The sequence below is a fragment of the Pezoporus flaviventris genome, unplaced genomic scaffold (assembly GCF_033815535.1).
Source record: "Pezoporus flaviventris isolate CSIRO_AGI_PZ_B2104156 unplaced genomic scaffold, CSIRO_AGI_Pfla_v1 ptg000001l, whole genome shotgun sequence".
Classification (NCBI taxonomy): Eukaryota; Metazoa; Chordata; class Aves; order Psittaciformes; family Psittacidae; genus Pezoporus; species Pezoporus flaviventris.
In genome coordinates this window covers 61401976-61424608 of record NW_026892549.1, presented here as the reverse complement: position 1 = coordinate 61424608, position 22633 = coordinate 61401976, and the positions used below count along the sequence as shown (strand labels likewise).

The 22633-nt window shown below is 44.5% G+C and overlaps 2 protein-coding genes and 1 long non-coding RNA gene across 4 annotated transcripts in view; 1 reads left to right on the top strand and 2 right to left on the bottom strand.

The window, feature by feature from the left end:
* PLPPR5 (phospholipid phosphatase related 5) overlaps positions 1–11849 on the bottom strand; it is a 112193-nt gene extending 100344 nt beyond the window's left edge. For both annotated transcript variants that reach the window (XM_061461782.1, XM_061461799.1), the window contains exon 1: positions 11601–11849. The gene's annotated coding sequence lies outside the window, so the exon portion shown is untranslated. The remainder of the gene's footprint in view (positions 1–11600) is intronic.
* Positions 11850–12013: 164 nt separating this feature from the next.
* LOC133273419 (uncharacterized) overlaps positions 12014–22633 on the bottom strand; it is a 43209-nt gene continuing 32589 nt past the window's right edge. The window contains exons 5-7 of the long non-coding RNA XR_009744788.1: positions 17413–18214; positions 16267–16387; positions 12014–12260 (exon numbers count right to left, since the gene is read on the bottom strand). This is a non-coding gene — a long non-coding RNA (uncharacterized LOC133273419). The remainder of the gene's footprint in view (positions 12261–16266; positions 16388–17412; positions 18215–22633) is intronic.
* PLPPR4 (phospholipid phosphatase related 4) overlaps positions 13612–22633 on the top strand; it is a 35300-nt gene continuing 26278 nt past the window's right edge. Inside the window, exon 1 of the mRNA XM_061461587.1 lies at positions 13612–13752. Coding sequence (XP_061317571.1) covers positions 13675–13752 — 78 coding nt within the window. The 5' untranslated portion in view covers positions 13612–13674. The remainder of the gene's footprint in view (positions 13753–22633) is intronic.

The window sequence follows — 22633 nt, the reverse complement described above, 5'->3', positions numbered from 1 at the left end:
CAGTGGGTCTTAGCTTAATGCTCTATGTGTAAGATGCATTCTTTTCTAATTAATTCTGGTACTCAAAGAGATGCCTTTTCCCTGGCATAGCAGGGGTATAAAATACATACCAAGGCCTGGATTTATCCAAATGTACTCCATGGGAAAGCTGGGGACTGAGTGCCTACACGGGCAGAACTAATCTGTGCCCAGATACCTGGCTTAGCTGTCTGTGGCCTCCACGTGACATCGAAGAATACAGCACTAAGGGAGAGCATTGACATACAAAGAATAATAGAACAGACACATCACAGTCACCATGAGAATGCAGCTAATGCACTACCCAGCTCACTGGTGAGGTAGCAAAATCACCCCCTCTAATCCCGTGCAAGACATTTAATACACCTTTACCACAAGTTCTTTTCTCCTTATACAGCTATTGTCATTAAACGCAGATCACTGCACTTCTGAGCTGCCAACAGAATAAAAATGATCAGTTGACCACAGGACACTCCATAATGACAATTTTTCTTCCAGAATTGCTAGACTTTGTATAACTGACAAAAACCAGCTTTTCTCCAAGCATCTTCATGTATTTTCACCACAACACATATCCCTGGTAACTGCAATGATCTAGGTGCCAAAATAACCTTGCTTTTCCAAGCAGGAGGGGAAAACTGTCAGAGAGGAAGGTGAAGACAACTCTGTTTTAAAGTACATATTCCCTTTGGCACTGCATCTTCAGGCCAACTCCAGGTTTTCCCAGTTCTAAAGTTTGGGACAAGCACGCAGGACATTCAGAGAACTACTCTCGGCTTACTTCCAATTTGAAAATTAATATGAGACAACTTGACTTATACAGTAAATAAATGCCCCAAATCCATACTGGAAGGGAACATGTATTTTGTTCCCACAAAGCATCCCAAATGGACTTCATGCATTACAAATACACTAAGTCAAGGCCTTTTGTTGGGTGAAGCTCTACAAATATGCTTTATTGACAACCTTTTCCTTCTGTAACATGTAAGTTTGGAAAGACATAAACCCAAAGCACTAAGGTATGTTCCCAAATCCTCCTGAAAACAAAAGGCACTCCTCTGAAACACCAGGAAGTAATATTTGCTTCTGATGGGTTTTGCACACAAGGTGGTTATGTTCTCAGGCAGATAGTTTGAAAGCTTCATTAGATCCATTGACCTCAGCCATATGCTAGTTTTACTGGCTTGCAATAAGAATGAAGCCAGAATCAGGCTATTCCTTGGTTCAGAATGCAGCTGCATGGAAGCCATAGCAGCACAGCAAGAAATAGCAATATTGGTACAGCAAGGTTTGAAGATTTGAAAGATGAGTCAAGGCTTTAAAAAGACTGTTCAAAAGGTAGCTTAAAAAGTCTTGGGCAATTCTGGACAGGACTGCCCTGTGTGTACAACAGATCAATGTGAGCTTTATGGAGGCATCATTTAATAGTTTTCCTCCTTAAAAGAAATGTATACAGCTTCATTCCAGGAAGCTATTTCCTTAGAGGGACAAAGGAGTGCAGGTCCTCAGGAAATACCAGAAATTACAGTTTGTTTCAAGTTATGAACTTCAGTTGGGCCCAAATTTTCCCCTCTTAAGTGCAGTATTAATCTGAAAGAGGATTATGTTAATATAGTCGGGTTTTTACGCAGTAGATATCATCTCTATTGAAATACTAAAGGCTGGACTTGATGATCTTAAGGTTCTTTTCCAACCTAGTTGATTCCATGATTCTAGGACTGGGTAACTTCTGTTGACCACAGCCACAAAACTGTTGCCTTTACTTCTATATAACTCCTAAGAAAACATGAAGGAAGCCAATATCTTTTAGCTTGGTTGGCTGGTTTGGATCAGCACAATCGTTTGCTAAACAACACATTTTCAAAGAGATTGTGGCTGTTTTGCTAAATACCATTAGTGTCCCCCAGGTCCCAAATACAATATAACGGCCTGAAAAGTCTGGGGGTAGGGTTATCTCAGTGAAACCTCCACCACCTCATTAAATACAACTTAACGGAACTGGTCAAAGGAGCAAGGCCAGAACATGGACAAGCTTCATTTTTGTCTTCCTGGAGCCATTTAGCCATGGAAATCTGCCCAAGGAAGCTGTGAATGCCCCATCCCTGGCAGTGTTCAAGGTCAGGTTGGACAGAGCCTTGCGCAACCTGCTCTAGTGTGAGGCATCCCTGCCCACAGCAGGGACTGGAACTGGATGATCTTAAGGTCCTTTCCAACAATTCTATGATTCCATGAAACTGTAACCCAGTTGATAAACCAAGGCAAGCCAAGCCAAGTCAAGCCAGACTTAGCAGAAGGCATGGCTGAGCAGGTCACTTATACAGAGCAAACTGCTTGGGCCTAATGCTCATCACTCTCCCACAGACAAGCAGAAGGCAAGGGGCACAGCACAGGGGTCAGCTCAATGTCATTTGAAGGCACTGATGTTACCAGGCATAAGTGAGTAACTAATTCTAATCTGCCTCATCTTAATTGCAGGTGGGGATTCTTTGGAGGAAAAGACTTGGCATGATTTTCCCATCATCCAAGGTGAAGCACTCAGAGCTGGAAGTGAGGACAAAATACTGCTGCTAGTTTTCAGCAGTGTTTACAGGGAGACTCCTGAAGGGAAAGCTATTGTCCTGCTATGCCAATTACTGCAAAATCTAGTTCAGGGCAATGTGGCAGTTAGAGGAACATTCCACTCCCAGGAGGCTGAGTAGGTTACTTGAAGGAGGTGGGAAAGGGAAGGGGTGAGGAACACACATCAATACTTTAAGCTCTTGCATTGAATGCAAAATCAATGACGACACATTAAATGAGGCATAAAGTGCACCTCTCTGCTCTGTATCTTACTGCAATTGTTCTTGCCGAGATGAGATTATCTAGCAGCAAGTTACTCAGACAAATGCTTTCTCTTTTCCTTTTCTTGTGAAGTAGCTTGTTCACTACAGAACTTGTGGTAACAGGGCTGTCCTGAACATCTATGCAACTTGCACCTACGGGTGCTCCTCCATCCTATTCTTGAAGTTCACACAACTCCTGAAGTAAAAACCCACTGAGGAGTATTATATATAAAGTGCAAACTCCTTTCCAAATACACATTCTTTTTTGCCCTCCTGCACATGTCAGAGGTATGTTTATAGATGCACTTTTTAGAAATGACAGAATCCCAGACTGGTTTGGGTTGGAAAGGACCTTAAGCTCATCCAGTTCCAACCCCTAGAGCAGTTTGCTCCAAGCCCCTGTGTCCAACCTGGCCTTGAACACTGCCAAGGATGGGGCAGACACAGCTTCTCTGGGCACCCTGTGCCAGCGCCTCAGCACCCTCACAGGGAAGAGCTTCTGCCTTAGATCTAACCTGAACTTCCCCTGTTTCAGTTTGAACCCATCACCCCTTGTCCTGTCATTACAGTCCCTGATGAGGAGTCCTTCTCCAGCATCCATGTAGCTCCCTTCAGACACTGGCAGGTACCCTGAGGTTTCCACGCAGCTTCTCTTCTCCAGGCTGAACAGCCCCAATGTTCTCAGCCTGTCTCTGTACAGGAGGTGCTCCAGCCCCTCATCATCCTCGTGGCCTCCTCTGGACTTGCTCCAACAGCTCCATGTCCTTCTGATGTTGGGGACACCAGCACTGCGCACAGTACAGCAAGTGGGGTCTCGCCAGAGCAGAGCAGAGGAGCAGGATCGCCTGCTTTGACCTGCTGGTCACGCTGCTGGGGATGAAGCCCAGGACATGGGCGATTATAACACTTTGTTATAAACTACACAAGAATCAGTTTCCATCTCTCTGCTGTTCAGTAATTCTCCAAACCACAAAAGCTGATATTTCTCAGAGCCAACTGCCATGACATTTGATCACTGCACTCCTCACACTACTGTTTCACCACATTTCCAGCATGGGAACAAACTGGAAGAGTTCAGCAATGCTTTGCCAACCTTCAGGTTTTTTTATTTGCCCTTTTACATTTTAAAACATTCCTTGGAGCCCCAGAAAAGACTGAGGAAAAAAGTGCTTCAGAATTCAAGTATAGCAACAGATGATAAATCATTACATTTATATATAGGAATCTTCTGTGTATATTTAAAAGGAAAACCTGTGCTGGAATTCTTAGCACAGTACTAATAATAACCCAGATTTCTGGCTTTCTGTGACGTTTCTACATTAATCCCTTCGTGTCATTGAAAAAGGGTCACTGTATTAAAAAAAAAGAAGACATCAGCCATGGAAAATACCTATTTAAAGGCATCACCTCAGGCTCACTGTCTCCCAGAGGAACCTTATATATTATAGGGATATTTCCTCTGCAGACACAGCAGTAGCTAACAACTCCTGTATAACTATTTTGTGACAGTGTGATTGGAAGAGGTTAGATGGAGTAGAGTGTGAACCTCCTATTATCACACCTGATTCCAAAACTTCTAGGGACAGCAGAGGATTCTGATAGCTCCCCTGCGAAGAGGACTCTCTCTATAATCAGAATGCACAGAGGCAGAGATTTTAAGTATTCATTCTAGGTCTCCAACATAGAATCACAGAATCAACCAGGTCAGAAAAGACCTTTAAGTCCAGCCATTCCCCAGCACTGCCAAGGCCACCCCTAACCCATGGCACATCTTTAGCTGTTCCTGAAAAATTCCAATTCCCATCAGCGTTGTTAGAAATTGCACCTGGGTATCCTCAGAGTTACAGCACAAAGAGACTTTCTTGTAATGATCTCACAGCACTGGGTTTAACTATGGTTTACAGAACGTCTATATCACCTACGGCTGAAAGGGATGTTGTCCTCATGGTACAACATGTAACTTCGGCACAGAGAGCTCATGAGAGATCCAACAAAAGCATGGACAAAGTTAATGAAAGAACAACACAGGTTTAATGCGCTGTCCCAGTGGCACCCTCCTGCTTTTTGGAGGGGGATGTTATAAGCCCATTTTTCTGCGTTTCGGGTATAGTCCCTCTCCAATAACTCTTGGACAGAGTAGCATAAGTGGGGAAACTGAGTCACTGGGGAAACAAGCTCACTTCACACGAAGAAGTGTCAGATATACACATTAAGCAAACTAGACCACAGACAAACTCTCTCTAGCCCTCTGGGTAGACATACTGCTCCCTGAAACAGATGCTGAAAATATTCCAGGCAAGGAATGTGGTGACTTAGTTGAGAGCGTCCATGAAAACAAGGTATTGCTTGGAGCAGGGAGAGGTAAAGGTTCATCTTTTGTACCTGCCAATGTCTCTCACCACAGCTTTGATACACCAGATATCCATTACATACATTCTAAACAAAAGGTGAACGGACTGTGCTTAGGTGTCAGTTCATGACACTGACAGCAATACACAGAAGCTCATTTTAAATGCGTTTTCCCAGACATTTGAAAACAATCCAATTATATGAATTGAATATAGAGGAAAACATACCTGCATATGCAGAGGACTATCTAGGCAAGTGTTTAGGGATGCAGGACACTGGTGATCTGTAATTCCATCTCCATGTAAAAACATGCTCTTTCTGCCACACTTTGCAACAAGAGATACTGCTTTCCACTCTGTCCCTCATCTTCAGCTAAAACAGGGTCTGAGCTGCCTGCACATAACATCCTACTGACTCCAGCACCTTGTGACTGCCATTTGGGATCAACAGATACCTCCCCACAAACTGCAATGGAGTTACTAGGATAAGAGTCTTCCTGGCTATGTCTGCAGGCACGCTTCTGAGCAGCTCAGTGCTAAAATACTAAAGCAGGAAAAAGTAGGACAGGATGGGATGGAACAGGACAGATGGGACCACCAGACATACCTTGGACAGCTCCTCGGCGTTGCTTCTGCCTGTGCAAACAGCACGATGTCACAATGACCTTGGTACGGGTAACGCCAAGAGGGGTATGGTGAGCTCAGGGCACACACACACACAAGTAAAGATAAAGGTGTTGTATTGCTCTTCAGGCTCAGTCTCTTGGTTTCTGCTTACTGACACAATGAACTCTTGCCCTAAGCAAGGCTGGTTGGCTGGCAGTACCCAGGAGGGAGCAGGACAGACAAAAGCAAAGTGGAGCCCTGTGGAGAAAGGAGCAGGGAGTCTGGAAATAGCCATGGGGAAAGCAAACGAAAGAGGGTGAGAAGATTAAAGTGGAAAACTGAAAGAGCTGGATGAGAGAAAAGGAGAAGGAAGGGAGGATGGGGGAGGAGGCAAGAAAAGTAAGAAACTATGTAGGAGGGAGCAAAGGCATGAAGACAGAAGAAAGATAAAGTGTGTAGAAAATGGAGCTCTAGAACTGAGATGATGAAATGGCAAGGAAAATTATATGGAAGAGACACAAGAGATACACATCTGGAGAGCATAAAGTGAAAGGAGAACATAACAAAAATGTGTAGCCTGTATTACGGGCAGTGATACCCACTTCTGGAGCATCACATCCTTCCTGCAATCTCCAAACCTTACATCTCTATCCCAAGACAAAGCAATAATCCCCGATTCAGCCACCAATCCATTAACAGATTAATGGATATACTTTAACGCATAGGAAGGTGTTAATAATTTCTATCCTCTTAAGAGCTGTTGTAATCTTGACATCACAGTGATTAAAAATGTAGCATTTTAACGTGTACAATTAAGATGATGGATGCAGTCACTGGGCTTCATCTTCTTTTGCACCATAATTAAACCAGCCAATCATATCTCAGAGTCATAAACAATTTCCATCTGGTATTCAAGAGAGTAACAGAGTTCATCTGCATATTCATCACGTGGCATGTACATAAATAAGAAAGGTCTGCTGATTACTTGCCCTACTTCTACTCTAGTGACATTCATAACCATTAGGATCTTCTAACAGCAGGTCAGACTAGCTGAATTTAACCCCAGTATGAATGAAAGGACACATTCCCATACCCTTATTGAATCATGATCAATTAAATGCAGAATTTCCCATCAAAACAGTAAACTTTACTATTGTCCAAGTGATGGGTTAGGTGCAGGGAAAAAACAGTAAAAACAAATTATTGCCATGAAGTAGATTGATGACGACATCCAAACAACAGGAAAATTCAGTAAGCAGGAACAAAAAATATCACCTCTTTCATATGTGTTTCCCTCTTTTTAGACATGTAATTTGCAATTGGTCACAGTTCCCTATTTATCATTAGAATTTGTATCTTGAGAGCATTGTGCTAAGGCAGGAAGGCAAATAATAGTAATGAAACGCACAAGAAAACCACACTCTACCAAATAAGTGCTTATGTTAATGTGCTGTTTTCAAAGCCTTTTAAATCCCAAACAAATAAATCCCTCAATCAGCATAAATGGACTCTTGGGAAAGATGAAGGAAACTGCACTATTGTATGTTTGTGTTAATTTGGAATTAAGAACATTCCTGTAAGGCTTTTGCTTCCTCCAAATCCAACAGTGTGCTTTTTAACTCGAGTTAGATTAAAACTATCAATAACTCTGTTCCAGCATGATTCAGGGGTACAGCTGAAAACCAGGTAAGGTGACATCCATCTGTCCACAGTGGGGAAAAAGAGATTTTAAACAGTTCCTGGTATCTCATTAAACTTCATATTCATTTGAGAAGCTAGTATGAGAAATGCTGTGGGCTTTTTAAAGCAGTATTTCAAGGGAAGATTGCCTTGCTTTTCATGGATTTACAAGTGGTTGGATGAAGTCACTTTTTTGCCTCTTGATTGTGTACATCTATGTTCAGTTTAACTTCCATTCTAGATACAGAGTTTGCCAGGAGCAGAGTTAAGGCTTCCCGCTTTCTTGTCTGTTCCCATTTGGATGCAATTATCCAAATAATAGGATAATTTGGATACCAAAGCATAGGATACCAAGGCTGACTGGAGAGCCTCTGCTGAGCCACCTTCACATGTTCGAGTCACAGAAGATCTTTCTCTGAGGTTGTAGAAAGATTTTAAGCTATTCTGCCAGATTCTGAGCTGTCCAGAGAATGAGGGATATCAAAGCAGCCTGCCTGATGGGCTCACCTCTATTAAGGCACTATTGCTAAGCATCATCTTTTAAAATCAAGTGCTAAATCCTCAGCTATTCTCACTCATGATGTTGCAAACTGTACAGTTATATCTTTATTTATACCAAGGAATAATCACCCAGGTACTAAAAACATATTTATGTGCATAGGTACACATAGGGTAGGTACTTATGCCTTGGTTTTAGTAACTAACAGTGAAAATGAGCATAAAATGGTGGGGGACAGAAGTTTTCTTCTGTCCTGAGGTCATCTCATTTGCGCCCTTAGCACTGGGATCATAGACTTCCAGAAGAATTGTTATCCTTGTAGGAAAGTTAACATCGGACTTCAATATTGCAAATCCAACACATTTTGGTCTATTGTGAATTTGAAACACCTCAGAACACTCTGCAAAATACATATTTCTGTATTTTAAGCATTTTACTTGCTATTTCCTGCAAGTCACCACCTTGTGTTTTTGCTATTCACTTGCTAACTTCCCCTCTGAAAGCTATAAAGTCTTGTTCACAGGATTTGAAGTACATATTTTCCATTAAGAGGTATGGAACCACGTTGTGCTCATGCATGTTACTTTAAGTTAAAAAAATGAGAAGGAAAAAGCATGACATCAGACTTGGAAACGGCAAAACTAAGTTCAGAAGCAAATACATGCACTGGTTAGATAAGGATGGATTAATATCAACAGGCTATTGCAGCAGGAGTGCTCAAAATGTCAGATATGTACATCAGCCCCTTTCTGACATGGTATTTCATACAGACTGCAGGGCAAACAGGATTCCTGCTGGGAACTCTGCATTCCCATCGAGTCAAATGGGTACTACTGGTAATTGCATGATGCAGTTTGTCACTCGACCTCTGCCTCGGCTCAGGCACCAAGAGGCTGATGTTTAATTAGCTGGTGATGAGCAGCTGGCCTAGATTCAAGCAAATCTCTGTTCTTCAGATTCAAGCAAAACCTCTGTGACATTTAACCACATAAAAATCCAGATTTGTGCCTCATTGATATCTCCACAAAGCTGCTTTAAAAGAGCCACTGGTTCTTTAAACTATTGATAAGCACCAGCATTGTAGAAACAGTCTGGGATTCTGCTGGTTTCATGCCTGTGACTAAAATCTTAAATGCAGATGTATCCAGGTAACCATTATCAGCATCAAAATAAAAGCATAGTGGGCATAGTACACAACAGTCTCCTTTTCCCACATTCTACATTAGCCAGCCACGAGGCAGCTTCATTAAAGCGCCATGTAGCCATTCAGCCTGATGCTGACTTAAGAGGAAGCAGTTCATACAAACCACAGTCCAGCACTATGCAGCCACATAGCTTGCAACCCAAAACTTGCCCTAGGCCAGAAAGCACAGGCACTTGTGTGTGAAACACACTGTGTAGATGTGTTCCTAAGTAGTATTTAAAGCCACAGATTCAGAAGAATGATCCTAGCATGACTCATGCAAAATTCATTTTCTAGACCAAACACTGCAGTGTAAAAGGCAGCAGAAAAGCCAGGAATCAGTCACTCATCTGCTACTTTAAAGCAGTGACCTATATCTAGTAGCCAAAGACATTAGAAGACACAGCTTTACAGCAACAGGAGATTAGGCATAGTGAGGAAACAATTGCTCGATGCAATTACAGCTTCCCAGCAGAATTGAGCCCTCCCATTTGCACTGTGGATCTCTGTTGTATGTTTGGAGCTTGTTCTACTAGGAATCTCCCAGTGCTGTCACATGCCATCTATCCAAGCGTGCTCTGTGCGGCTCACACGGGAGCTACAGATGGGTCAAAGAGGAAAACTTGCACTGGAAACATGGAAAAGGAAAAAATCCAAATTCCCCCAGCCAGCTATTTTCCTGAGGGAGTGGGGAAAAAAATAATAATTATAATAATATATATATATATACATACACATATACACACACACACACCACACAGAGCCACATTTCTACATTCTGATATGGCAAGCAAAGCAGAACAAAAATCATCTGTCAGTTCCACACAGCAGAACCTAGTGCCCATATGCCACTGTTTCTCCAGAAGAGTATTACTGTTTCAATATGCTGAGTTCACATCATTTATTCCATGCTCAGTGGGCAAAATGAACCCAAACCATCCATCTACGTAATAAGAAAGAACTAATCCTCATCCATGTACATTCCCAGAAATGGCACTTGTGGAGGGAAATGGTGGCGACCAGGGGAAAGGGAATTTTCTTATGCTATTAAACAACAGTAATAGCCACTGCAGCTGCTGCTGCAGCCTCTGCTTGCTACAACCCCAGTGCCACTCTCTGACCAGCCACAGACCCACCAGCTCTCAGCCAATTCCAGTTCTTCCCCAAATGATTCCACCCTGCTTTTGCAAGGGGGGTTATTCAGTGACACAGCCCTGCTTATGCAGTGTGCTTTCTGTTCCCATGGCACAGTGAAACCACAGTCACTGCCTGTGCCCAGCATTTGCCAAAGCCTGGGAATACAGGCAGACTTTGCCGCAGCCTGGGAATACAGGCAGACTTTGCCGCAAGGGGAAGAGAGCACCTGGGTAAAGAGCTAAGGACCTGCAGTCATGTTTTATGCATTGCAGCTCTGCCAACACACTGGGCTGTGCTGAAAGTGATGGCAAACCATGCTTCTAGTAGCTGTGGAAGCTGCTGTCTGCCTGACGAGTGCAAAGGAAGGGGCGATCTTCACCTAGAGAAGCTCCTCTGATAGTACTTCTTTGGGGGGGGGGGGGGGGGGGGCAAAGCTTTAAGAACTCAGCTTGGCAATCCACTTGGAATCACCAGGGGCACCCACCAAATGGCCACAGTTTGGTTTTGTTGAAGAACCAATCTCTCTTCTTAAAATCCCATTCCTGATGGGTCATAAGAGGCCTGTGCTCGAGATCTATGTATTTTAGCTTCTAGTTCTTTACATTTTTCCACAAACTCGATGGGTTTGGCTGAAGGAAAGCATAACCAAAAGGATTTATGTTTTGTGCTAACATGTTTCCATGACATTTTCCTGTTACAGAGATTGCTTGAAAGTGGGTAAAATAAGAGCTGTCAGCATGAGTGCAGATCTTGTACATGACTGTCCTGCACATAGATAATCACAGACTAGTTTGGGTTGGAAAGGACCTTAAGCTCATCCAGTTCCAAACCCCTGCCATGGGCAGGGACACCTCACCCTAGAGCAGGTTGCCTGGCCCTAAACACATAAATCGTGCATCATGCACCACACTGCCTCCTAAGACTCTTGACTAAAAAGGATGGGAGGCATTTCCTGAGTTTTTTTATCACCAACATATTTCCCTGTAGGGGATGGGGACAGATGAGATACTCACTGTGGTGGGCTGACCAGGCTGGATGCCAGACACCCACCAAAGCTGTTCTACGACCCCTCCTCCTCAGCTGGACAAGGGAGAGAAAATGTAAGGAGAGGCTCATGGGCTGAGATAAGGACAGAGAGATCATTCAACAATTAGTCACAGGCAAACAGATTCAACCCAGGGAAATTAATTTATCACCAGTCAAATCAGAACAAGAGAATGAGAAATACAACCAAATCTTTTAATACATCTCCTCACCCCCTTCTTTCCAGACTTAACTTCACTCCCAAATTCCCCACCCCCTCCTACCTGAGCATCACAGGGGGATAGGGAATGAGGGTTGACATCAGTTCATCTCATGCTGTCTCTGCAGCTCCTTCCTCTCTGGGGGAGGACTCCTTACACTCCTCCCATCTCCAGTGTGGTCCCTCCCATAGCAGACAGTCTTCCATGGACTTTTCCACGAGTCCTTCCCATGTGCCGCAGTTCTTCATGAACTGCTTCAGTGTACTTCCCTTCAGCAGGGGGTAACCCTTCAGGAACAGGCTACCCCAGCACAGCTCCCAGCTCTCACCAGCAAACCTGCTCCAGCACAAGCTTCCAATGGGACAACAGCTTAATGCAAACATCTAACAGCCCCAGGTGGTATATAGGGTCCTCCATGGGCTGCAGGTGGGTATCTGCTCCCTTGTTAACTTCCGTGGGCTGCAGGTACACATCTTCTCCCTTGTTAACCTTCATGGACTGCAGGGCAATTTCTGCTACGGTGCCTGTAGGACCTCCTGCCTCCTCCTGCACTGACCTTGGTGTCTGCAGGGCTGTTTCTTACACATTCTCACTCCTTTCTCCAGCTGAAGTTGCTGTTTGGGTTTTCCTCCCTTCTTCAGCCCATTACCCCAGAGGCACTGCCACCACTGCTGATGGAGTGGGCCTTGGTCAGTGGCGGGTCCATCTCGGAGCTGGCATTGGCTCTATGGGAAAGAGAAGAAGCCTTAGCTTATAACAGAAGCCACCTCTGTGTCCCCCAACCCTTGCCATGCAAACCCAATACATTCATTTACACATAACCCATTCCACCCTGTCATATCAACGCTGAGGGAATTTCGTAAGGACATAAATGTATGATGAACCCATTTGAAGGCTGCTCATACTTCTAGAGCAACAAGGTAAATTTGAATCACTCTCATAGTTTCTAATAACTGTCACAAAAGCTGAATGCAAGAGCATTGAGGGGACTTGTGTGTTTCCAGATGTTAATATATAATCAGTCCAAAAGCTTTATCATTACACTCAGCAAAGGATTTTTCCCATTTCCATCAATATTCATGAGCTCTAAAGAGGACACACAGGAACCTAGATGTCAGTCTTGAGCAGAGAAGAAATACTCTTACTCCATTATGTTAGGTCAGGATAAAAGGTCCAAATGAGTGCAGCCCTCTCTGGATATCAGGAGATCAAGTAAGATACAGACCCTCTGCACGGAGAATGTCAGGTGCTACCCGCTGAAGCTTGGGCAGGTAAGGCAGAAGCTAGGACTGCACTGCAGGCAGCACAGCAAAGGACAAATGATGGAGTAGCACCTTAGCTGTATCTTGGTTCCTTAATTTGAGAAAGTGGCTCCTATAGCTGAGTCCCAACAGAGAACAAGTTGAAAGCCTAGAGAGAAGGCGGGAAATGCACCATAGCCATGTCCAGACTTGGCCATCACTATCATTTTTAGACTAGTGCAAAGCAGACCTGCTACATCCTTGAGATGAGAAGGACATGGAGCTGTTGGAGCAAGTCCAGAGGAGACCATGAGGATGATCAGGGGCTGGAGCAGCCCCCATACGGAGACAGGCTAAGAAAGTTGGGGCTGTTCAGCCTGGAGAAGAGAAGCTGCGTGGAGATCTCAGAGCAGCTTCCAGTGTCTGAAGGGGGGCCACAAGGATGCTGGAGAGGGACTCTTCATCAGGGACTGTAGCGATAGGACAAGGGGTGATGGATTCACACTGAAACAGGGGAAGTTCAGGCTGGAGATAAGGCAGAAGCTCTTCCCTGTGAGGGTGCTGCGGCGCTGGCACAGGTTGCATAGCCGCCTACTGCAGCCAGTGCATCTGCGTGTCCCAGCACATCCCCGCATCCCAGCACATCCCTGAGCCCCAGCGCTTCCCTATATCCCAGCACATTCCCGTGTCCCAGCGCATCCCTGTGCCCCAGTGCATCCTGGCTGCGAAGCAGTTAAAGCGTCCGGGACCCCGCAGCCCGCAGCCTCCTGACGTCAGCCCCGCGCTCGCTCGGCGGCGGGGACGCGCTCACAGCCGGTGCGGAGCCGGGCACAGGGCTGCGGGCGGAGCGGCGCGGAGCGGAGCGCGGCTGCGGCGGGCGGCGCAGCGCCGGCAGCATGTCCGCCAAGGAGCGGCCCAAGGGCAAAGTGACCAAGGACAGCGTCACGCTCCTGCCCTGCTTCTACTTCGTGGAGGTGAGTGGCGCGGGCGCGGGGGATGCTGCCGCACCGCGGGGTGCAGATCCCTACGTGATGCTTTGCCGTTCCGAAATTAGAGCCCCCCAGAAGGGGCGGCGTAATGAACGTCTTCTTGCAGCCTGGTCACGAGGAATTGTTGGCTAGGAATTGCTCGGAAAAGGGAAGATTTGGGCAACTAAAGCATGTTGTGTGCAGAGGAACCCTGCAGGAGGAGGACATGTTCAAGAAGGGCTGGCTGCTAGGCGAACGCCGCTTGGCTAGAATAAAAATCACATCCATGAGGGAATGCTTGGGAAACGTCCTCACAGTGATCAGCAGTGATGCTTTTACCAAGCCCTGGATTACGTGCTTCCTCCCACAGAGCTAAAAATGCCTGGTCTGGAAACAGAATGCGGGTCTCGGCACATCTTACAGGGCAAACCCTGCTATGGCTGCTTGGCTGGGAGCAGGTGGAGTTGCAGAGGCACTAGCTGCTTGGTGTGTCACTTGGAGACATCTAGCTTCCTGGAAAGCAGAGTCACTTTGGTGCTTCTGGAAGATCGGGAGCATACACAGGTTAAGCTTAAGGGAACTGGTGTGATGAGGATGTGTTTAATGGCACAGCAGTAAGAGGGAGGTAAAAATGGTTTATGGATTGAGCAAAGGGTGTCGGGGAGGTGACCAAGGTTCTTTGAGGCACCATGTAACTTACCTCGGAGAGAGATTGTGGAAATAATGTGAAGAACTTAATGGCAAAATAAGATGAAAGTCAATGGTAACTAAATAAAAGCATAAATATACACATAATTCTTAACACAGGAAATATTAACATATAAACATTGGGTAAAATAGAAAACAAAAAGTGTTTTCTTTCACGTGCACTTGCAGGGCTTTGGAGATTCTCTAGGAGCTAGAAGGGGTTGGGTTGAGAAGGGATTTAGGTGATAACAGAATGTCCCTGTTCCCTGCACTCCCCGGCTACCCAAAATAAGCCACACCAGCCTGAAAGCTTGGCAGAGGCTGGTGAGATGGAAGCATCAGGCACATCCCACCTGTGGAATTAGGCCTGCTCCTGAAAAGCCCTTTGACGGAGGCACTTGCTGTGCCATACACTTACATTAGCTTTGTATAGGAGAGAGAGGTTAAGCTTGGAGAAGCCCCTAGAAGAAGACAGGGGCTCCCTCGCTCTCTGTGCTCCCTTTGTTGCTTTGGGAATCCAACCAGGAAGGGAGATTGCTGGACCTCACCTAGCAGATAACTTTAATTCATGGACAATATAGAGATCCTGCAAGACACAACAGAACTGTGCCTTTTGGTGGGCACAACTGTGCCTTGGCCTATGGCAAGATGGGATGAAGTACAGAGCTCAAAAAAGTTGCCTGCTGTAATATTAACTGCCTACTTGTAGCTCCCCTAGAAGCTCCCTGGAGCTGTTACAAGGAATAAGGCAAAGGATTCTGCAAGCAATGGAGAACCTTGACTGAGCTCTGTCTTGCCATATGAAGCAGGCAAGTTCTCCTTCTGGCGTGGACATTTAAGACCTTCAGCAGGTCATTTACAGCTAGATCTAAAAGGAGGTGAAGATGTCTTCACCACCCAGCTGCTCTCTTAACAGAATGGTCTCCTAAGCAACTTTTAGGACTTCTATGTTATTCAATCACAGGAGCACAGCCTAGCGCCTGTGTGGGCCCTAATGAGTGAGTTCTCATTATTGAACTACAGATCTATGGCTCCCTTTGACCTGATGAACCTGTAGATATTCAGTACAAGGAAAAGCAATATCAAGGAAAAAGACTGACTGCAATGCATGAGAGCCTAAACATTGATTAAGAATCCCTTTGGTGAGTTCTCAGCTCTCCCATTACCCAGCAGGAGGATTTGAAACCATTTCCCATATTTTAGCTGAGCGCTGAAATCACCTGAGGGAAAGACTGACAACAAATCATATGGTATTTAGAAAGAAACCCTTAGCATGTGTTACTTGTGTCCACCCACCCTGCAGTTACCCACATGTGCCCTAATTCTATTCAGACTACTGAAAATGCCATTCTCGAGCTTTGTAGCACAGCCACAGCACTTCAACAGCAACAGAAAAAGGACCTGATGGTTTAGATTCTTACATTGTGCCTGGCTTAAGGAGAACCAAAGATTGAGTTGTACCTCATAAAGAGGAGTTAATCCAATATAGTTTAGTTGCAATGAGAAGGTTGCAAGTATAAAGGATAGAGGAGTTGCGCAGTGTGGTTGACTGGCATCATTATGTGATATGGATTTTGTTTGTAAGCAGGAGGGAAGTTCTTAATGCAACCCAACAACAGCCAACTATTTAAAAACAAAACTCATCCAATTTAACTAAGGCTCTCTGAATTTTAAAGCTATTACTTTCATGAATGGTGGTTGAATGGATGATGGGAAACAGGATTCCAACCTGTTTATTTCTGCCACTCATTTACTTTAATTTTCCCTGTCCCATTCCCAGCAGACAGTCCCTCCCCATCCTAAATTGCAGAAAAAATACCATATCCGTAGCACGTTGCTTACCAGGAAAACTGGGGTTTGCTGTCATCCACTTTGCATCAAGACATGGGAGGTGTAGGCCAAAGGAAGAGCAGATTGTTTAGGAATTGCATCACCTAAAAGTGCTGTTTTTTCTCTCTAGACAGGGAAGACGTGGAAAAACAATAGTAGGTCAGGGAGGAAGTCAAAATTCCAAAGTGGCAGTAAAGGGATGGGTTTGTATCACACAAATGAAATACACAGTGAAAAGGCGATACTATATATACTGTATACTGTAATACCTACTATAATTCGAGCGTGCAGAACAAATGAAGAGAGAAAGACTTTATCTTTAGAAATAGCAGCAAATACAGTTCCGACACTGAGGATTTTCTGCTATGAAGAACCTTAAGAGTTCCTGTTATGAATGAGGCTGACTCCTGCCAACACGTGTTTGGTGGCAGCAGCTTTCAGGACTGGATGAAACCTGGTTACACAGAATGCATGCAGGTCACTGCACAAGAAATACTGGGCCTGATTCTGGTTTCAGTGCAATTCAGAGTAATTCAAAGTAGCAGATTTGAGCAATGCCAGAGTTAAAGCATGAAAGCAAGATGCCCCTCTGCAGATGAGTGGTATCACTTCATTTACTCAGGAACAGCAAAAGGAGAACCAGGCTAAAGCTTTGGGAGACATAGAAATGAAAAGGAATTGAAATGAAGAGATGGTGCTTCTGAAGGAAGTGGATGGGTCATTCTCTAAACAGGGGCAAACCAATGACCATTACAAAGCAAATCTTAACAGTTTCAGTTACATATTTTCCAGTTTTGCGATTCATAAAATAACATGATGATGTATCCTATGTCTCAGAAGAATTTTTTAGAGGTTATTTTAAGATACTGGTGAGAGTTCTGCTTAGCAGAGCCTCTGATCAGCACACACCCCTGTGAGATGGAGAGGTTTAGATTGCCTTGCGCATCACGTTTACCTGAAGCACATGGTAATCAGCACTGCCAGGCAGTTTGGCCTGTTTTATTCCTAATCATACTGGTGGCATCTGAGGGTTCTGTAGCCTGAATGGGTTATCTGAGCTTCATCTGCACACCTGAGAAAGACAAAACTTGCCAATGCAAATTCATAGGTCAAGAAGGAATTAATTTTCATAGTAAAAAGTCTACGTACCTCTGGGGGATACTGAAAGTGAGCGTTCCTGGAATACATTTTGCTTTTTGCTAACCGACTTTCAGCATATTCAGGCTGTATCATAATGATAGTCACTTGCAGAAGAAATATGGCAGTGGGTTAATATGAAATCTGGAAAACTTCCCGGCTTATGTAGTTTCTATTCCTGGCAGAATGGTCAGAGTTTAGAGGCAGCACAGACAGACACATTTCTTCTTGGTGAAGGAAAAAGACTGTCTTCACCCACTTCCAAACCTCCCAGTTTAAATCCTGGTTTCACAGAAGTCGCTATGAATTTTGCCTTTGACCTCAGTGCCACTATTGCTTCATCCATTAATGTGGGAATGCAAAAGGCCAAGGTGTTGTCAACCTGAGTAACTTGATGCACTTACTCTACAGCTAAACTGTGTTCCTGTGGCACAGCCTTCATCTGTTGGTTGCTTAACTTCCAGCAGCTAAAATCAGAGACCTTTCAGACAGTGAGATACTAAAATCAGAGACATTTCAGATGGTGAGACATTAAAATCAGAGATATTTTGGACGATGAGAACAACATCCTTTGTATAGTTAAATGTTTTCCTTACGTTGTCTGCTAGACTCTTGTATATGATGCATGCATACAGATACAGGTTGCTTCTTTTCCTTAATTTTCCAGAGCAGAGCCAGGAGTTAACCATGGTAGGATTGTTTGGGAATGCTTCTTTCAGTACTGGAAGACCACTTCTTTTTCTTGTTCCCCAAGGGAGCTGGAATCCTCACCAGCAGAAAGCACAAAGATCTGTTATAACTGTAGGACTGCAGGCTGCAAAACACAGGAAGTCATCAGCTTCCATTGAAATAAATGCATGTGGAGAATGTTCACTGTGTCTCAGCACCAGATGCTTTAGGTTTTGTTTCTACCATATACTGACAGGGCTGGGTTTGAAACACAAAGTGTATGTACATATCACTTGGTGGCTCAGTGCTACTTCTTGGTCACATCTGGATTTTTTCCCAGCTATTCAGCCATGCATGAGCTACCACATTTAAATTATGCACTTCGTTACCTGCAAGTCATGCAGAGGTGTGAGAGACACCAGGGTAAAAGCCAAGGGAGTGCAGTGATTAGAAAACTGAGTGCAGAGAGAGTAGGCTATAAGGCTAAATGTTTCTTCCTCAGAACAGGATGTTTGGGTCTAGTGTAAGGATGAAACTGTACCACTGTGTGTTGGAGACCCAGTGTAGCCACATTTCTCTCTAGAGTGATTTTCTGTTATGCTTGAATTAGCCTTAGGGGGGGAAAAAAACAGTAGAAAACCCCAGAAGCTGTCATTATACCCATACTGTGCAAGCAGCACAATACTTTCAAATACACTACTTTTTCTCTCAAAGGAGCCAACCATGTGTGAGGGGAAGGAGAAGAACCACACTTAGCAGTCTGCTCATTGAGCTGCCCTTGTCATGTGGCTGACTCACAGAGGACTGATGTCACACTTGGTTAGAACACTGCATTAGGCACCAGCATCCCCCAGATATTAAGGGGCTGTCTGAGGCCTGAGGATGCTCCTACGCATTCAAAGCAGCTCTGTAATTCATTGTTGGAATCACTGACGCTACATGCTGCACATCACTTCTGTGCTTACAGAAGAGCTGTACAGCCTGCATAGTTTCAGGTCTTAGCAGAAGATGACCAGAAAAGGGCCATCTTCTGCTAAAAGGCGGGTGTCAGGCCTGTGCAAAGGCTGTCCTGGGATTTAAAGTGCAAGTGCCACAGGTTAGATCTCCCTCTGGTTTTGGCTACTTGCTTGGTCACTGTAGAGTTTGAGTAGTTCATGGGGAAACAAGGCCCTGCTCCCTTTTCAGTCCTGCACCATTCTCCTGACCTAGTACCCCAGCAGTAAAAGCTGCGTGTGGCATTTAGTGGCATGTAGTGTGTAGTGGCTTGTGGCTACCCCAGGACACAGTCCTGCAGGCATGCATGTAGTGACATGTGGTATGGAGTGGCATGTGGCATGTAGCTACATGTAGCAGTGTGTAGTTGCATGTAGCAGTGTGCAGTAGCGTATAGCAGCGTGTGGCATGTAGTGGCATGTAGGCTGTAGTGGCGTGTGGCACATAGCAACGTGTGGCGTGTACTGGTTTGTGGTGTGTAGTGGCATGAGGCAGTGCATGGCACATGTTGTGTAGTTGTATGCGGCATGTAATTGTGTGTGGCACGTGGCATATAGTGGTGTGTGGCTACCCCAAGACACAGTCCTGCAGGCATGCATGCAGTGGCATGTGGCATGCAGTGGCTTGTGGCATGTACCATGCAGTGCCATGTAGCGTGTAGTGGCATGTAGCTGCAGGTAGCTGTGTGTAGCAGCATGTAGTTGTGTGTGGCTGTGTGTGTCATGTAGCAGCATGTGGCATGTAGTCGCATGTGGCTACCCCAAGACACTGTCTTGCAGGCATGCATATTGTGGCATGTGGCATATAGCAGCATGTAGTTGCATGTAGCAGCATGTAGTAGCTCTGTGTCATCAGCCAAAATGAATAAAGAAGAGCTTATTATGAACCCTGAGCTACACAGGAGCCGAGCTGGTACAAACAGTGTATCCTGCTGATGATCCCATCACTTGAAAGCTCAGCTGGTAGGAAGGGTGCTCAGCGCGGGAGTAACCACAGAGAAAGGCTGGCACCCTTTTGTACACATGGAGTACAATAAATTGCAGTGTTGTGTAGGGATGGGCAGCTTTGTCCCATAGAGATTTTGAGGAAGCTTCGAGCTGAACTTTGGGAATACTCTGACCCAAAACAAAATGCCTTTTTCTGAAGTACTGCCTTTAAAACTTGTGATTTACCACAACCCAGCACCAGGAGCATAAAATAAGTTTCATCATCAACAGTAAATGCAATATCCCAAATCTAATTGTTTGGAGGTGTTTGTTGATTATAACTAATCATTGATTTAATAAATCAATATTAATTAAATATTGATTAATATTAAATCATATCATAATGTAATCATATAACTGTAATAATAATATAAGGTATCATCAATTATGTTTAAAGTCACACTGAAAAGAAATGCATTCATAGTACTTTTTGTGTTACGAAACTTTTGCCTAAGGATTTGCATCCTCTTTAATGAACATCCACTTAATTCAATAGAATTTTTTTAAAGTAGTTTGAGGTTGTTCCTACCTGAGAATTAAACACTTTCATTTTGCTGGTTTCTCCCTGTGAAACCAGCACTTTCAGGGTTACTGTGCACTGAGATTTCTGACATAAATAGAAATTTTATCAATGATGTATCATCAGCTTTATCATCAGCAGAAGCTCTTCCCTGTGAGGGTGATGAGGCACTGGCACAGGGTGCCCAGAGAAGCTGTGGCTGCCCCATCCCTGGCAGTGTTCAAGGCCAGGTTGGACACAGGGGCTTGGAGCAACCTGCTCTAGTGTGAGGAGTCCCTGCCCGTGGCAGAGGTTGGAGCTGAATGAGCTTTAAGGTCCTTTTGAAATCAAACCAGGCTGGGATTGTTTTGTGAAAGGTTTTCTATTAGCATTTGGCAAAAGATCAAGAGGTTTGAGGAGCTGCATGATGATATATGATATATTTTTAAAGCTAGACTCTAATTGACAGCCACCAAACAATTGAATTAAACTCTGAAATCAATGCTAGAAGTAAGGATAACTCAATTTTCCCAAATGGCAACAATAATAGGTTTCAGTGACAGCTGGGGTTTGAAATGAATCCAAGTTGAAATTAAATCCGATAGTGTTAAATCTAGGAGAAGAAAGACCCTCATATCACGGCACTACAACTGATTTCCACAAAGCTTAGACAATGGTGAGGTAAAAATCCTTCACCGAAAAGATCAGTTCCTTACAGCTTTGGGCCAGGTGAAACCTGCATCCAGAAAAAGGACAAGAAGCAGCAGAAACTCGAGTGCAGAGAGAAAAGCAAAAAGTCTTTCTATAGATGCCAATCTCAGAGTTCTGAAAAGCTTGAATTCCTTCTCTTATAAGCCTTGTGCAGTGAAGAATTAACTTTAGAACATAAAATAATCTACAAAGCTGATATTTAGGCCAAGTGAGTCTACAGCCATCCTGTGCTTAGCACCATCCCTCAAGAGTCCTTATGACGGCCCAGTGTGCAATGCATTTGAGCTTGGGGGTAGCCCCAGCCCTGCACAGCAGCCTCGCTGAGGGTAAAGGTACAGCACTGGTGGAGCTCAGCAGGAGCCATGGATTCTAAACAACAAGAGAAAATGGCAGAATTAGGGACACTCCCAGCACAGCACAACAGGACAAGATCCATGGTGGGTGAAAGCTGCAATCACTGCTGGTAGTTGGCTAAGAATACCTTGTCTCCTCCAGCCCACCACAGCTCTCTTTTTTGGCTCATCCATCTGTTGTGCCTTGTCATTTAGCCCATGAATTCTCTGGCACAAAGACTGGCATTTCTGATATATTTTAACAGCATCTTCCATGATGCCACAGCCTTGCAGTGTGAACACAGTGCTGTCATTAAATAGACCATTCTTCTCCCAAGCACTTGGATGGTATTTTTTCTATGAGGAGAAAGCGCAGGCATTCATTAGACACCTCTTTGAGGCAATCCTGTTTGTTTACTTGGTTGCTTACAAAGATTCCCAGTAAACAAGAGAAACACCAGGAGGCAGGCCCCATGCTCTGGAACTCCTCAGTGCTATGGAAAGGCTGCAGAAAGACCTAAGGATCTGAGAATTTCCTGGCTAGTTAATTATTTACAGCATATGAAAGATCCCAATAGTGTATCAGGCATTCCTTAACCATTTCTGACATGTGGGCTAGTCATACTAGCCTTATTCCTCATCTGACTAATCATGCCTTGGCTTCCTCTGAAAGCTATATGCATATGGCTTCTCTGTTTTCTACCTATCTTTTATATAGGCAAAATTAACCCACAAAACAATTCCACATCCTTTATATTTGCATCCAGTCTCAAGGAAAAGAAGTCATTCTAGCCAGCTCACTGAGCAGGGACTTCAATATTCCACTATAATTACAAGAGAGGCATTTCATTCCCCCATGCACACACACTTAGACGGACTGAAATATAGCTCAGGCTAATCACTGTTGTAGCTCATGTTTAAAGAGTTTACTGGAGTCTGCCAGTAGCCACCAGCACAGCCCAATACACCACCACCGCCACCACAGGATGTGCCCATGAGTTCATGATAAGAGATAAGGCTTGTAGTGCATTCTAACAAAGCAA